The following is a 17,073-nucleotide window of genomic DNA, read 5'->3' on the forward strand; positions in this document are numbered from 1 at the left end:
GCTGCTATCGTTCAATTTTCACCGGGTACGCACGTGCATTGGCGAATCGAGCGCCATCATTTGCCTTTTATTACACATTAGGTATTTATTACAATGCCGTTCAAAAGTGCGCTACCCAGCTTATTCTTACATTTTCAACTTAATTAAATTGCAAATATATTTACTTAAAACAATACAAATAAAAACAAATAAATTGATGAAATCTAACATTTTACAATTTTATGCTTACCAATAAATGTCCCTTTCTTTTAATTTTTAACCTGCCTTAGTGTTTCTAACCTTAAATAATATTAATCATAATTCATAAATATATATGTATGTGTGTGTGTGTGTGTGTTTATTACTTGGTAATTTAAGTTGCTCACTTCGATTGGATTGGATTGTTTTAAATGTTTGCTGTTTGCAGTTTGTTTGACTGTCACACCCTACACTCGTAGTGCATTGCAATTATGCTCTCACGCTGGTGTAGTATTCTTCAGGTGCAGCAATTTAACTTTCAGTTCAGAAAATGTTGGACGTTTCGAGGGATTCAAGTCCCACGCCTGCCGCATCATCTCGTAGATTTCTGGTGGACAACCCTCGGGTGCCTCCATTTTATAGCCAACTTCAACGTGTTTGACGACGTCGTTGAGGGGCTAGGTTACAAAGAAAAAAAAATAAATAAACATTAAACAACTCTTAATATTTGAAATAACACATGATTTAGGTTTTTAGCTTAATTTTGTTTTGGAAAAAACCTTGAATAAGTTAAATCATTAATACTTACTATGCGGGGGTAAGGAACTCGACCGAATGAATAGATTTCCCATAACAAAATACCAAAACTCCACATATCGGATTTGTTGGAGAAACGCTAAAAGTACAAATGAGAAAATTGTGTGAATGCTTGTACATGTTGAATGTTACTTAAAATAGACAAATCTCATTCACATATTACTTAATAAAATAAATAATTTTTACTTACACCATTCTTGAGCGCTTCAGGCGCCGTCCATTTTATGGGCAATTTGCCCACATCTAGATTATAGCATTCTTCGCGCGCCAAACCGAAATCGGACACTTTGGCAACGCACTCTTCGGAAATTAGTACGTTGCGTGCGGCCAAATCGCGATGCACGACTTTTTTAGCTTCCAAATATTCCATGCCGGAGGCGGTATCGCTGCGCAGAAAAAGAAAATTGTATATTAATAATATAGCTATGTGAATGATGAACATATATGACATGCATTGCATACTCACTAGGCAAAATTGATTTGATCCTTTTTCGTAATATGCTGCCGTCCACGCGAACGTAGATAATCGACCAGCGAACCTTTGCTCATATACTCCGTTACCAAGTAGATGTGTTTGCTTGTAAACACCAATCCTATGAATTTTACCAAGTTTTCGTGCTCTAATGTACTGTTGAGTGGAAAAAAATGAAATAGTTTCGTGTTAGAGGCAAACACCAGCATTTAATTTTTTTATAGACATACGTCATAACAGAAGCTTCCGCTAAAAACTTTTGAACAGCGCCCTCATCTTTAAGCATCTTAACGGCGACTTTTTCACTGCGCAGTATACCCAACATCACATCGCCGAATTCGCCTTTGCCAATGCTTTCGCGTAGCTGCAAATCAGCCTCCGGTATGACCCATCCCTTATCAAGGAAATCTTTTGAATTAATGCAGAACTCCTGTCTTCCTTGTTTGGGTAAACATTTGATGAGTTGTGTGCACAAGCCATCGGCATCAGCTTCATAATGCTACAATTTTGGACAAATAGTCAGTGCGTAAAATTGAAGTGAGTTAATTCAAATGTCTGTCTTACCGCAACTAATTGCCCCAGATTCTCAAAATACTCTTCATCGTCGATGGTTAGTTTATTGCCCAAATATTTGACACGATAATGTTCCACTTTGCCCTGAAAGCAGACGCATAGCGTATAGTCGCCCGGGAAGTTCGTCGATTCACGCACCAGAAAGAGGCCGTCTTCGCGTGGTTGCAACAGATGTTCGGCTTCGTCGCGTGTTATGCTGCCATGGAACCAACTGATCGAAGCATATAATTAAGTATTCGAAAAAAAAACACATTTTTTATAAACAAATTTATGCTGGGGGAAAGAAATTAGGAGTAGGAATTTCTATAACACTAGTAGCAACAGTAGTTAATAAGGTAAATGTTGCTACAACAAAGACAACACTACCATAGATTTGGCTTACATACGGGAAGACAATTAACAGCGATTCTTGTTGCCTTTTATCGCGTTTTAGGTATTTTCTTACTTTTGACTTGGACATTTTGGTATTCTACCCTACCAAAGAGGGAGCTGAAGCTTAAATGCTAAACAGAAACGATATTACACTATATACATATGTACATGATTTTACGTTTGCGTATGCCATTATTAGTGATAAGATACAGAGATAGTATCTGAATAGGAAAGTGTTGTAGTTGCTGTACAAAAACTTTTCAAATATATGACGGTCCTGCTATCAACTTCCCAGCACCAGGGGTTGTTGTTGTTGGTAAGAAGTCATGCCCACCAATTATATTTAATGCGATGCATTTTATGCCATTAACAGGGTATATTAAGTTTGTCACGAATTTTGTAACACTCAGAAAAAAGCCTCGGATACCATATAAAAAATATATATTAAATGATCAGCACGAGCTGATTCGATTTAGCTATGTACATATGTCCGTCTGTCTGTATATAGTCCATCAGCTTTTAATATTTCGATCTGAGATTTTGCACAATGTGATGTTTAGATACACAGGATCCTTGGCTTGCTATCTAAATTTTGATTATGTATGTATATATAAATACATACTTACATAACTATATATTGAACAAAGCCAATAAAATACATATGTGCATAATGATTGCACAATAATACAGATAAAAAAGAGATAAGCGGATGACGTCCACTTTATAGGTATTCAAATTTAGTTAATATCATATTAATAAACGAGCGTTATTAGAGATTTGTGAGTAGAGGGGTTTTCGAGGTTTATCTTAACGTGCCTTTATAATAGTACTCTCCGAATAGCCAATCATTTTGCTTATCGCTACAATAAAATTATAATTAACTTATATTTTATTTATTGAAGCTCTACCGCTCATTTCAATAGCAATAATAATGAGCCTAAGTCGATTGCCTTGCATTGCATTACTTACGGCATTGCGTTCAGTTTAACCTCACATTTGCGTTGAGGTTGTAAATGATGTTGATTCCCGCCTCCTAAAGCGTTAGTGGGTGAGTGCAAAGCTGCCGCTGCCACGTTAGCATTACTTGCCCAGGCATTGCCCGCCGAACTGCCACTATCAAAACTGTGCAAAGATGTGGACATGCTTGTACCAGTTAAGCTACCGCTACCAGCAGCCACACCACCAGTACTACTACTCCCGCCAGCTGTGTTCAGCGATATCGCCGATTGCGTTTGTTGTTGGCTGCTCGAAAGCGATGTGGGCGCTTGTGTTTGATGCAATAGCATATTGCTACTGTGCAAACCGACGCCCAAACCGGCCACATGGGCGCCACTTTTTGGTGGTAAGCCGCGCTCATGTAACGATAAGGCGGCACTATGCTGCGCCGCATTCAATGAGGACGACATCAGATTATTGTTACTATTGCTGGAAGCATTCGCCAGCAACTGCAAGTGCTGCTGTTGCTGTTGTTGTGTGACGGCGGCCACCGCGGCGGCTGTCACACCACCCGTGGGCGCACAATTACCAGTAGTTGGTGCAAAGGTGGATAAAACGTGTGCATGTGCATGCGGCTGTGTCGTCGGGCCGGTCAATTGTGCCGTCTGCTGTTGTTGTTGCTGCTGATGATGATGATGCTGCTGCTGTTGTTGTTGATTGGGTGATTTTGGTGAATGATTGCTACCAACCGCGGTCGATATTAAATTATGACTATTAAGTGCATGCGAGGACAAATGGATTGCGTTGTGATGTTGACTCTGAAAAGTATAAACAAAAACAAATTACAATAATTCACACTAATATTTGCTACAATAATTACCACATTGTTGTGATGATGCGGCGGAATATTCGGCGGTACAATGTGAGGCTGCGATTGACTCAGCTGCTGTTGATGCAACAAATTGGCACCAACACCGCTAGAGTTCGCCAAACCGATGCTCCCCGCACCAGCAATGCCGCCCCCGCCTGTTCCCACGCCAACGCCAATTCCTAGGCCAGCGCCACCCACACTGTTACTGTGATTGGGTTGCGGCGCGGGTCGTTTATTATGTCGCAAAGGCGCTGTCGGCGGCATTTGATGCCCGGTGGATTGTAAAAACCATGGATCGCCTGCTGAATTGGCCGCCACTGTCACAGATGGTTGCGAAAAGCCGCGATGATGACCAACCACTGTTGTTTGTCCGCTATGCTGGGTCGCCGTGGCGTGACTGTGCATCACTTTTTTATTGCTCGCTTTTGGCGAGGTTGTGAACGCAGACGACGACGCCGGCGTGACAGCCGTTGACGTCGCTGGCGTTGGCACTACACCAGTTGTTGTACGTATGCACGCTAATCCAGTTGCCGCAGTGGCGCTACCAACGAGTGTAGCGGAATTCTTTGAAGTTGGCGCTTCACTGCAAACGTCGGCGCTGTTGTGGTGATATTCTAACGCAGCAGTATTATGTTTGCTATTATTGTGACTGCTATTGCGGCCACTCAGTTGCTGCCCCTGTTTAAGCTGTTGCACTGTCTGTTGTTTGATTTGAGGTGTGTTTGGCTTTTGCTGAGTTGCTGAGGTTACTTTGGTCGTTGGTGTTCTACTGTTTGTTGGAATTGGGGTGTTTGCGGCAGTCGCTGTTACTTCGTTAGTGCTACGGCGGGAATTTGAAACTGCTGCTGCTGCGCTGGTGAGCTTTAAGCTAGTTATAGGCGATTGCTGTTGTTCTGTCTGCGCCTGCAGTTCCTTAAACGAGTGCTGACTTTTACTATTGCTTTTTGGGTGACGATTTTCTTTCGAAATTAAAGCGTCCTCGTCTGCAAATATAAAATAGAAGATAAAATTTTCAAGGGCTGTACAAATAGTTATTAGTTTTTTGTTGGCTTAAAATGCTGAATGATTATCCGATATTTGTAAACACTTTATAAGTCGTCTAACATCGTCGAAGGTAAAGCTAACCACACACTCTTTGTTGATTGTTTATTTTACATTTTCGTTGAAATATACTTCTATTATATTAATTTACCACAAAGAAAAATAAAAGCCTACAACAACAATATTATACGTATTACGTAAAAAGCACGGAAATTAAAACACACTCCCAACTGGTGGCTTCTCGTCGTTCGACTGCCGTCCCACAGCCGCGCTAATAGCAATGTGATAATAAAATTTCAAGTTCAAATGCGAATTCTCTGCGCTTTTGATATGCTACTGTTATTCTCATGTATGATTATTTTTTTATTTGCAATTTAATTTCAATTTGATTCACAATTTTAAATGAATTCAAATTAATGCGGCAGCTGGAATTCTATTTACGCGACTTATTAGCTGAAAGCGTAGCATTGTTAATGGGTCGACTGTCACGCGGCCAGCCAGACAGATTGTAACGATGTGAAGCATCGTAGTTATTTGTGTACGACGGACAGCTAGGTGGTATACTCATATATACGTGTATGTAAAATAAATGAATGAGTAGTTTAGAAAATTGTTTGCGAACGTTGATTTTTTAGCATTTTGTGCGGAGCATACATTATTGGTTTTAGCAATTAATTTTATTTAGTCCTTCTATCACAGTGGCTGATAATTAAGTACCAAAAATTAATAATTTGAATTCTAATTGTTATTTGAAAAGTTTATTAATCAATTTGTCCCTTAATCCCTTACCCAAGCTTAAATTGAATCGTGGTCTTTCTAGATATAATTGTGCGCTTTTACGCACCTGGGGTGGATCCGGACAGGTAATATTGATTAACAATCACATATGTATAGTTTTGGATTAAAAAATAACTTTAAACTCCTACATATTTAAGATCACCATTATAACTAATTTATCTATTTCACAGGACCAGTCCGAGTCATATTTGATCACAGTATGCTTATTAGTATGAGTTTGGCAGCTGATAAAAAATAGAACAACGAGTTTGCTTGAAATTTTGTGTTTTCAGTGGAATCACAAGTCGTTGAAAATGTTACAGAATAAGTATACTTTATCACAAAAAGTATTTGAGTGTCACAAAGTATTCAGTGAAGGCCGTGAAGTAATCGATAGCTTGCCTCATGCAAGTCCTCCATCAACCTCTGTCAATGACGTTAACATCGAAAAAGTTAAAGGAATGGAGCTTGAAAATCGCCCTCCTGTCATTATAGATATAGCAGAGGATTTCAACATTAGTTATGAATCGATTGAACACATGCTGCTATGGGTGTTTTGGGTATGAAGCGTGTCAATGCTAGACTCATCCCAAAAGATATGCATTTTTTCAGTAACGACGTCTGGTCGAGGTCCCAAAATAGAGGCTTGTCAACGAATTTCTGGCAACGGGACGTGGGTTTATGAATATGATGTTCAAACTGTACACCAATTGAGCAATGGCGCACCGAAAATGAGTCAAAAGCGAAAAATTCTAAATTCACTGAAAGGAAAGGCCATCCAAACCGAACCTATTTACTACTGTATATATAAAAGTGTAGAGAAAATTTGATTAAGCGTTAGCATGTTCAGAACTATACATATTTAACCGATATTAAAAATTTTATTTAAAATGGAGGTTAGAGCTAGTCCGTCCGTTCTCTATATGAACCATATCCGCTAATATGATTATCTTATATGTGCCAATTAAAGAGTGAACAAAAGTTTTAATAATGAAATGTGCAGCTTAGGTCATTGTATTTTATTGCCTTCAACTAAATTACTAGAAATATGACTCATATTCCCTTCAGACACTGATAACATTAACCGCTTTAGCGAATATACGTATAAAAACAAAAATAACGAGAGAACTTAGTCAGTAAGAAGATTCATATTAACTCAAATAATTATAATAAACTACAGCCACATAAACAAAGATAGCACATCTCTACAAAGTGTAATAATACTAAAGTTATGTCATTCATATTCTATACTCAACGCATATGAAACACTCATCCATCTTATTGTTGCCGCGTACATGCATACTCATTGTCGTGTTTAACTTGTTAAATTAACGCCAGCGCATGCGTCCAGTGTACGAAGTCAAGGTCAGATGCTGACAATTCTCAAGTGATTAATTGCATTAAATGCACAACAAAGTGGATAAGTGTTAGCCAATGAAACAGGCAAAGTGTGCCCATACTATTTTTTTTCACATTTATTTACGTATTTTGCTCCGCCATCACAGAACACATTTTACGAGTGCGCTGTGTATTGTTTATCACGGAGTTTTTGTTATTGTAGCAAGTCCCTACTAGAAGCTGTCTTTGTCCAATTACGATTATACATATATAGATTCAGTTCAGCAAAAAAAGAAAAGGGCTAAATCAAAGTGAGAGTAGAAAGGATATGTAGATCATTCTGATTAATTAATTTTCTAGATAAATTTTCTCGTAACCGCTTAATCAGAAAAATTTTTTCACTTGTAGATAATTCTAAAAAAATTTAATAATAAAATATCTTAACATAATTTTCGGAAAGTTGAAAGTCGTATTTAAAAACAAAAAGAGGCTTAAAGTATGGGTATCACACTGTAAGAACACTCATAAGACTAATTGCATGTGCAAAATTTGTACGGTGAGCAAGTGCATATGCTTTTCAAAATAGCTGTCGGTAAAAAATGTACTTTTGAGAATGTTGACTCAGCTTGAAAAGACGAGCAGATGCTGATGTATGTATGTATATTGTATTACAATATTCTTATCTGAAGTAAGTCTTACACATTTTACGAAGTCAGCATATTATTACGAAAAAAGTAAATTAATTGCAGATAATAATCATGAATATAATGATTAAGTATAGTATTTAGTAAACAGATACCAAGTAAAGAAGCTGAGCCTTTGAGAGACACTGAGCTGCTAGTTCCAAAATAACCCAGGAAATTTGAGAGATAATTAAAAAAAAATAAAAATAAATAAAAAAAATAAAAATAATAATAAAAAAATAAAATAAAATAAAATAAATAAATAAAACTTGAAATATTTACAATTTTAAATAATAACTAATTCATATAATTTTATTAATATACATTCAGAAATTAAAAAAAAAAATTAAATGAAATTAATGCTAAATAATTACTGAAAGGGTATAAAAAGATCTTTATACTGATTTTAATCGGTTATTTTATATACCATGGCAAATTTCGTGAAGATATCTTGTCAAATAAAAAAGTTTTTCATACAATCACTTGAGGACTAAGTTCCCGTAAAATAAACAGACGAGCATGGTAAATCGACTCAGCTATCGCTCTGATCATTTACATGTACAGTGGTTAGTTTAGAAAAAGTGTATATATTTTACCAATAACCTTTGCAAACCGTCGATTGGATATGAAATTATAAAAATTTGGTATTTTTACTTTTATTTAACGTTTTTAAACAAAAAAATTTCATTCATAAAAAAAAAATAAGAATACCATTTTGATTTCAACTCTAAAATTACGTGGACAAAACATATGCAACTTTTTGGAAACAATGGTAAATAATAGGATTTACTAATATTTTGTTCCAAATCCATAGTTTTTTTATCACTTCCGCACATCTTCTCGAGATTGCGGCAATTAAATTATCTATGATTTTCATCAGAATCGATTTCCAAGCTTCTTGAAGTCCTTTAAAAAGTTCATTGCTATTTTTAAGATTAGTCCTATCTACGCGCCTGTTAACCAGCTCCGTTAAGTTCTTAATAGGGTTGAGGTCTGGTGAATGTGGTGGCCTTTTCATAACATTAACGTTGTTTGCTTCAAACCAAGACTTATACTACTTTAGCCGAGTGCTTTGGGTCATTGTCCAGTTGGAAGTCTCAACGGAATGGCATTTCCCATCTAGCATAGGGCAATAATATACACTCTAAAATACATTTGAAGTCGTATTGATTCAAAATTCCATTAATCTTATATAATGGCTCGATTCTGTTAGCAGAAAAGCAGCCCCACACCATTTCATTTCCTCCACCATGCCTTACTGCTGTCTTGCAATGACGAGGATCATATTTTTTATTTACTGGCCTTCACACATAAGACATTCTATCACTGCCTATTAAGTTAAACATTGACTCATCACCGAATAGAACCGTTTTCCACTTACTAATTGGCCAACTTAGATGCCCTTTAGCGAATTTCAAACGCTTAGCTTTTTTTTACCGAAACCGTCGATTTGTACTAGAGACAACCGCCTCTTAGGGAAGCTTTTAAGAGGCGCCTACGTGCACTTCTTGTGGATATTTGCAAATATAAATCTTTAATTATTTGTGGTGAGACAATTTCAGGATTTTTTTCGCTAGTTTTACTATTGAATTGTCTGTCCTTTGGCTCGTTTTGCGAACGCGACCGCCTCGGTGTATAACAAAAACTTCTTTTGTTGTAACGATTTTTTGATTTTTCGTGAAATTGTGCTTTTGTGCATTTCATATTTTATAGCAATGTTTTTTTTTGTGCCATTCCTTTCTCAAATTCAGAAATAATTCACTTCCAAAGTACAATTCCAAAATTGTCTCTCGCCATTTTCAATAAACAAAAACCACGTTTCTTTGGCGGAATTAACAAAATAATTCATTTACAAAAACTAACGATATTCCATTATTTATAATGTGGAGCCACAATGGTAACAGAAAAATACCGCTATAATAGTGTTACTTGAACTCAAACTCGGAGTTGCATATGTTTTGTCCACGTAATTTTAGAGTTGAAATCAAAATGGTATTCTTATTTTTTTTTTATGAATGAAATTTTTTTGTTTAAAAACGTTAAATAAAAGTAAAAATACCAAATTTTAATAATTTCATATCCAATCGACGGTTTGCAAAGGTTATTGGTAAAATATATACACTTTTTCTAAACTAATGTATTAGTTGCATATGTTATGGCCACCACTGTATGTATGTATACTCTATAGGGGTTTATCAGAATTTTGCTAACCACGCGGCAAACTTAATATACCCGCTTCAGGATTTAATACAGTAAACTTAAAATAATTTCAAAAAAAACCAACACTTTCCCACAATAGAGTAAGAATAAAAGAACAAAAAAAATAAATAGTTTATATATATATATTTTTTTTGTTTTTAATTACAGCGCTTCCGCTTCCGTTTTTCTCTACTTTAACAGCATAAAATGAATGAATTAATTATTAATGATAAATTAGTAATATCGAATGTATACATACATATATGTATATACATACATATGTACATATGTAAATTAGAGCAAAAATATATAAAATCGATTTAAAAATTTTTTACATCAATTCTATTAACACCATAATATATTTAATAACAGTAAATAGCAAAGAAATTGAGATGTAAAACTCTTTAAACGACGCTCTCATAAGAAGAGGCACTTCAGCTTACGAAGCGCCAGCAGTTGATTCCTATGCAGTGTCATTCGCCTGTCGCTTACATTCTGCTTGCTTGGTGCTACAAAGCTTTGCTGGCGTTTAAACACAGCTTTGTTGTTGGCTTTGAGTAACTCGCTGACTAGTTGGATGACTGCTTGGTTGGCTGGTTACTCGTTTGCTTGGTTAGTTAGTTAGGTAGGCTGCCTTGCGCTGTGTTGTGAACTTCCGCTTCGTTGACTTCCCTTTGTATGGGAATTTGAATTTAAATGAAGTTTTCGCCCAAACCAGGCAGTTTATACTGCCCATGTACCCATATACATACATACATATGTACGTAAAGGTGTTTATATGCATGTATTACAGTGTTTTAATGAGTTAATCCAAAAGTTAAAGTGCTGTTGGGTTGACTTTTACACCAAAATAAACGTGATGTGCGAAAAGCAACTAAGAAAAAGGTTTCCGCCCGAATTATGTCATTTTCATAAAATTCAATTTGAGCGTTCTCATGATAAAACATATTTCAAACATTTTTATACCCTGAATTGTGTATGTCAAGTTTGCCCAGAAGTTTGTAACCCTCAGAAGAAAGCGTTAAAGATCCTATAGAGTATATTATATCATTGCTACGAATTGAATCTATTAAGCCGTGTCCGTCTGTCTGTCTGTATATCGCGAACTAGCCATTCAGTTTTGAGATATCGATCAGTAATTAAGCATATGTCTGTTTCTCCCCAAGAAGCTATATTATATTATTTGGTGCGCAACTAAGTTCTCACTGTTTTTTTTAATGAAAACGAAATTTTATTGTAAGGAAATGGTTGCAAATGAATTATTCGAGGTATTGCTCATTGTTGGTCACAATTTTTCCCATCTTTCTGGTAAAGTTCGAATACCATTACATTAAAACTCTTCATCTTGTAATGCTATCGAAGAATCAAGCTATTTTTCGATGTCGTCTTGTGAGTACAATTGCTTCTGAGCCAGACCATATGCCATCGAACGGAATAATTAATAATCGGACGGTGCAATATCTTGGGAATAAAGTGAGTGGGGTAGGGCTATTTAAACGTTTGAACGAGTTTGGCAATGTCAGGCCGAGCGTTGTCGTACAGAAGAATCACTTTTCATTCCTCTCCTGGTTGAGGTAATAGGGAAAAACAGTTTTTTTGTTTCTGAATCATTTCCAGTGCATGCAGTCCCTTTTAAATGGCTTGCGTGTGACTCCCAATACTATAGTAAGCTTTTCTTGCGCTTGACACGGATCCTCATAGAGCAACGTCGTCAATTAACCGTCTTCGAAGGATTTTGTGTTCATAAACTTTTTGTAGTTGGTGTGCTTCAGGCGCCAATTCCTTTGACTGAATGAAAAAAATCAGCACTTCCCGCAAATGTCGATTGTTTTGCAAAAAATCGGACACTTTCGCACAACCAAAAGTATATGACACAGAAACAAAGTCACTAATGTGGAGGCAGTTTATTTTTCAAATATCTACTCTAGTAGGTCAAGTTTATGACGTTTAGAATATATCAAAATCATCACCATCATCACCACTAACTGATCGCGCAATCAATTAACTTAGTTTCGTACCTCATACTACATACATATAGCATATAGTTGCCACTGAATTTTCAAATTTTAGTTCTTGTATGGAAAAATTTTTTAAATGACAAGGTGTAGTCCAAGGCAACAGTATAATCTCTGGACAAACTGTTCGGATTGAAACTGTATGGCATATAACTGCCATACACAATGAACGTTCAAAATTAAATTCTTGTATGGAAAGGTCTTTTATTTGCAACCGATGTTAAATTTTTTCTCGTTTTTTACTTACTCCGTGAGAGAAATATAAAAAAAATTGTTAATTATTTTTGTTCAAATTTTATTTATAATTCAACGACAAATTATTTTGTTTATTTCCATTCAGATACACAAATATCGTAAACATGTGATGAGTCAGAATCGTTGACGGAGTCAAAGCCATTGTTAGAGCCGTGTATTTACAAGTAAGAGTCAGTCAGGCAGCGCCATATTTTAAGTGTGCGAGTACAATAAATAACATTCGCACGTACATCATGAAGTGTGACTTTAAGCTCGACGCTTTTCGGGAGCGACGCATATACACAGGTACATGGTGCAATCGGTAGAGGCAGTTAAGGTGTGAGTACACGCAAAAAAAATTCACGAATGTCGCAGTTAATTCAATTGAGTCTGCAAATCGAACTCAAAAGTCATGACATTGGAATTTATTGAAAACAAAAATTCATAGTTGGATAATTAGAACAGAAAAATTTGCATTAAAAAAATTAGCAATTTCGATCCAAGTGAAGAAATATAAACCTAATGATTTTAGCAACTTTATTAGTTGTTATTCTCCAGCAATCGAACTACGAACAGATGTTCAACAAACGGAGAGCACTTGTGGTGCAGTCCTGCGCTAATAACATGTTTTCCGACGCATGCCCAATATTGTTATCATTCTTTCTTAGTTAGAAGTTTTTTTTCGTGTTAAAAAAGTTGCAGTAATCAGTACTATAATTGATTTTAAGTCTTTTAGTTTTAAAAATAAAAGAAAAAAGATATTTGTATTTTTATTTGTCATTTGAACCATTCACAATAGAAAAACGGACCTTAAATGTCCAAAATAAAACTTGGTAGCATTGAAATTAACGGATAATCGACTTTAATGATGTATCCACAAACTGTCTTGAACGAATTCAACTCGGTAACTCGTTGCTTTTACTTGTGATTTGTATGACAAAAGAACGTAAGCGAGCAGAGAAATGGCGAATCAAAGACAGCTATTATGAAATATTCTACATAAATTTTATTATTTGAATTTCATTACATGATGTTCTTGAGAATTGTTTACGCATGGACTTTTGTACTTAAGGGGTTACATGAATTTACGGGTTTCAAAAAATCTAATTTCTTTATTGTCTTATTAAATTCTACAACACCTCTAGAATATTGTCCTAAATCAAGTTGATCCGTGTAATAGTTTCAGAGATACTGCCTTGAGAACTTGTGCGCTCGAAGCTAGCTAGGCTAATACCATGTTCAGACCGACACTTAATCACACGATTTCGGCTGTTGAATGGATTATCCCACTAATCTTAAAAATTTATCAAGACTTCGCCATACAAAAATTACAGTTCCAAATCACTTCATTGAAATGATTTGAAACTGATCCACGCTAAATCTCTCTGAGCGACTCTGATTTTGCGCAATCTACTTGTCAGCACTGGCAGTCTGTTACATTATCACAGCTGATTTAGACACTGCAAAGGGAAAAAAATGTAAACAAACAAATTTTTTTTAAAGCAATGAATCTAATTTCATCTGAAAATCGACTTAACAAATGAAAAAATGCATCCATTACTTCTATTATATGGAAAATATTAAAAAAAAGTCGTATTTTTATTTCAAAATACTGTATGACAATCTTTTCTTTTGATAAATATTAAGCGATGTGGATACTTGAATGACAATAACAGCTGTTTTTTGATCTTTCTAACGCCAGTGAGAACACTGTTGGGTTATGAAATGCTTAAATATAATCTAATCTTTTAAATTTTCGGTCTGAACATGGTATAAGTGTGCCGCTTTTAAACGCGTTTTCTCGAAACTGTATTTTTGAAATCGGTTGAAAAATTTTCCAAAAACTACTCACCGATCATCATGAAATTTTACACAGGTCCTTGAGATACAATTCTTAAAGACTTGGACGAAGAGTTTTTCTCGATTCCAACTATTTGAAAAAAAATGTCGCGAAATTTTCTTTTATTTTTGTAAAAATGTGTGCCAAAAATCCAATTTTAATTTTTTTTCTTCGTCCAAGTTCTAAGTTAAGGTTTTAACTAAAACACGTATTTTTTCACTTTAGATGATCCTGTAAGGAGTTATTCTGCCAACGCGGGCGCATCTTTTTTACGAGGGGTCACTGGAAATGGCGTCGCAATGGTCGAGTTTAAAGTATTTAAAAAAAAAATTGTTAAAAAAGGCTGTTTTTTACCCGAGGAAACCCATCGAACCGCTTAAGGAAGAAGAAATGTTGATCCGTTGAAAATATTTATAAAATTTATACTCCATACAATGAACTAATACTTATTTAGTCGAAGAAGTGATGCTAAATTGGATTTTTTTCCAAAATATTTGGATGCTATTTTAAAATTATTACGACAAAATCAACTATGTTTCAAAATTAATAACAATGACAGTTTTCGTGTTAAAGTGCATTTGCAATTTAGTGTTGACTCATCAACTCAGTCCATAATTAAAATTGAAAAATTAAATTCAATACACCGACATGCATATAAGCACACATACATATAAACGTATCTGCATCATTTTGTATGGCCCTTCATTGTCATATTTTCGCTAGAAAGGCTGTTACGACAGCGATATACTATAAACTCGTATGATAATGTGTGTGCCGCTCCACACGCTCCACGATTTTGCAATCTCGTACTTCTAAATATGGTGAAAACTAATTTGCATGCAAAAGCGATCGCCGCAAATTCAAGCACAGTAGCCACCATTGTTGTTTTTATTGTATTTTTATTTTTGTTGTTGCTCAATTATTGTTGCGCTTTGCATTCATTTAGAATTTTAATTAGAAATTTGATCGAATCACTGCTTCTCTTTGATGAAGGCACATTTACATATGTAAATACATATATGTACATCTTATAGCTACTGTGCAACGCAACATGAAAATGAGCTGTAACATCTTAACTTAATGACTTGAACACTGACAGGCGGCGAGTGCCTTGCGGTATTATCGATCATATTCCTCTTGGGCGCAAGTGTTAAGTGATTGTAACTCAACCACTCTTGATATATGGAAAATGAAGAGACAGAAATTAATTCTGCAAGCATATTAAAAACAGACATTCTTAATTTAAATTTTTAATTGATTTTTCGTAAGATGGAATTGCACATATTTTTATTTTGAATACGCATTTGCTTATAAATTGTTTCTCATAAGTGTGTTATTCTAAAAATATAGAGTGCTGAATAAAAGGTAAATCATTCATGTTGATGCCCTAGTACCATTTGATCAAATTTGATACGGACTGGCCCATAAAAATTGCGCGCTGAAACGATTCGATAAAAAATCGTTTTCTTCATTCGTAAAACGATTTCTTATATCTCTTCTTCTTAATTGGCGTAGAAACCGCTTAAGCGATTATAGCCGAGTTAACAACAGCGCGCCAGTCGTTTCTTCTTTTCGCTACGTGGCGCCAATTGGATATTCCAAGCGAAGCCAGGTCCTTCTCCACTTGGTCCTTCCAACGGAGTGGAGGTCTTCCTCTTCCTCTGCTTACCCCGACGGGTACTGCGTCGAATATTTTCAGAGCTGGAGTGTTTTCGTCCATCCGGACAACATGACCTAGCCAGCGTAGCCGCTGTCTTTTAATTCGCTGAACTATGTCGATGTCGTCATATATCTCGTACAGCTCATCATTCCATCGAATGCGGAATTCGCCGTGGCTAACGCGCAAAGGACCATAAATCTTTCGCAGAACTTTTCTCTCGAAAACTCGCAACGCCGACTCATCCGTTGTTGACATCGTCCAAGACTCTGCACCATACAGCAGGACGGGAATTATGAGTGACTTATAGAGTTTGGTTTTTGTTTGTCGAGAGAGGACTTTGCTTCTCAATTGCCTACTCAGTCCGAAGTAGCACCTTTTTGCAAGAGTTATCTAGGCTGACGTTGTTGGTGGTGTTTACGCTGGTTCCAAGATAGACGAAATTATCTACGACTTCAAAGTTATGACTGTCAACAGTGACGTGAGTTCCAAGTCGCGAGTGCGACAACTGTTTGTTTTTGATGACAGGAGATATTTCGTGTTGCCCTCGTTCACTGCCAGAGCCATTTGTTTTGCTTCCTTGTCCAGTCTGGAGAAAGCAGAACTAACGGCGCGGGTGTTAAGGCCGATGATATCAATATCTACTGCTATCTTAATGGCTCCAATCTCGGCCTGGAAGATATTGTCCCTTTTCTCCAACGGCTTGTTCCCACCCACAACTCCCTCGGTATATGGATAGAGGAGGAGCCGCCAGAGTTCGGTTTAGCGACTCCATGATCCAAGTTATCAGACCCGTGCATTTCTAGGAATTCAGCAGCCTATTCTTTTACAAAGTCTAACAATAACTAAGAAGAAATGGCAACATCTGCAGGACCCAGAAGCTTTAATTCCAGCAGACTGTTATTACTTTTATGATAATATACCTTTTGAATAATTAGTTATTTCATAAATAATAATTAAACATTATCCTCATTTTTTAGCTTGAAATATTTACATTTTTTCTAGTACTTATGTACATATTAATAATAAAAATTACATGAAATATGAAAAATTTGCAACTGTTTTTATTTAAAATTAAAAAAAAGTATTAATATTCAAATTTTTAATTTTATACAAATTTAGATTGATCATACGTTATTTTGTTTCAGAAATGAAAATTCAAAATAACGTAAGACACCTACTATAAAATTTGCTTAATTTTTTCATTATTTTTTTCTAAAATATACTTATAGGTTCATGTTAATTCAGATTTGAAAATTTTGTTTCAATATCTCAAGTGGTTTTCTTTTTA

General features: G+C 35.8%; 1 protein-coding gene across 1 annotated transcript in view; it reads right to left on the bottom strand.

Annotated features, from left to right (window-relative positions):
* Nucleotides 1-326: 326 nt before the first annotated feature.
* The window catches only part of LOC120768256 (serine-rich adhesin for platelets), a 30,929-nt gene continuing 14,182 nt past the window's right edge, over nt 327-17,073 (bottom strand). The window contains exons 2-9 of the mRNA XM_040094853.1: nt 4,008-4,981; nt 3,161-3,945; nt 1,811-2,030; nt 1,477-1,745; nt 1,241-1,402; nt 965-1,160; nt 767-853; nt 327-635 (exon numbers count right to left, since the gene is read on the bottom strand). Of these exons, the coding sequence (XP_039950787.1) occupies nt 456-635; nt 767-853; nt 965-1,160; nt 1,241-1,402; nt 1,477-1,745; nt 1,811-2,030; nt 3,161-3,945; nt 4,008-4,981 (2,873 nt within the window). The 3' untranslated portion in view covers nt 327-455. The remainder of the gene's footprint in view (nt 636-766; nt 854-964; nt 1,161-1,240; nt 1,403-1,476; nt 1,746-1,810; nt 2,031-3,160; nt 3,946-4,007; nt 4,982-17,073) is intronic.

Source organism: Bactrocera tryoni, chromosome 1, assembly GCF_016617805.1.
Source record: "Bactrocera tryoni isolate S06 chromosome 1, CSIRO_BtryS06_freeze2, whole genome shotgun sequence".
In the NCBI taxonomy this organism is placed as follows: domain Eukaryota; kingdom Metazoa; phylum Arthropoda; class Insecta; order Diptera; family Tephritidae; genus Bactrocera; species Bactrocera tryoni.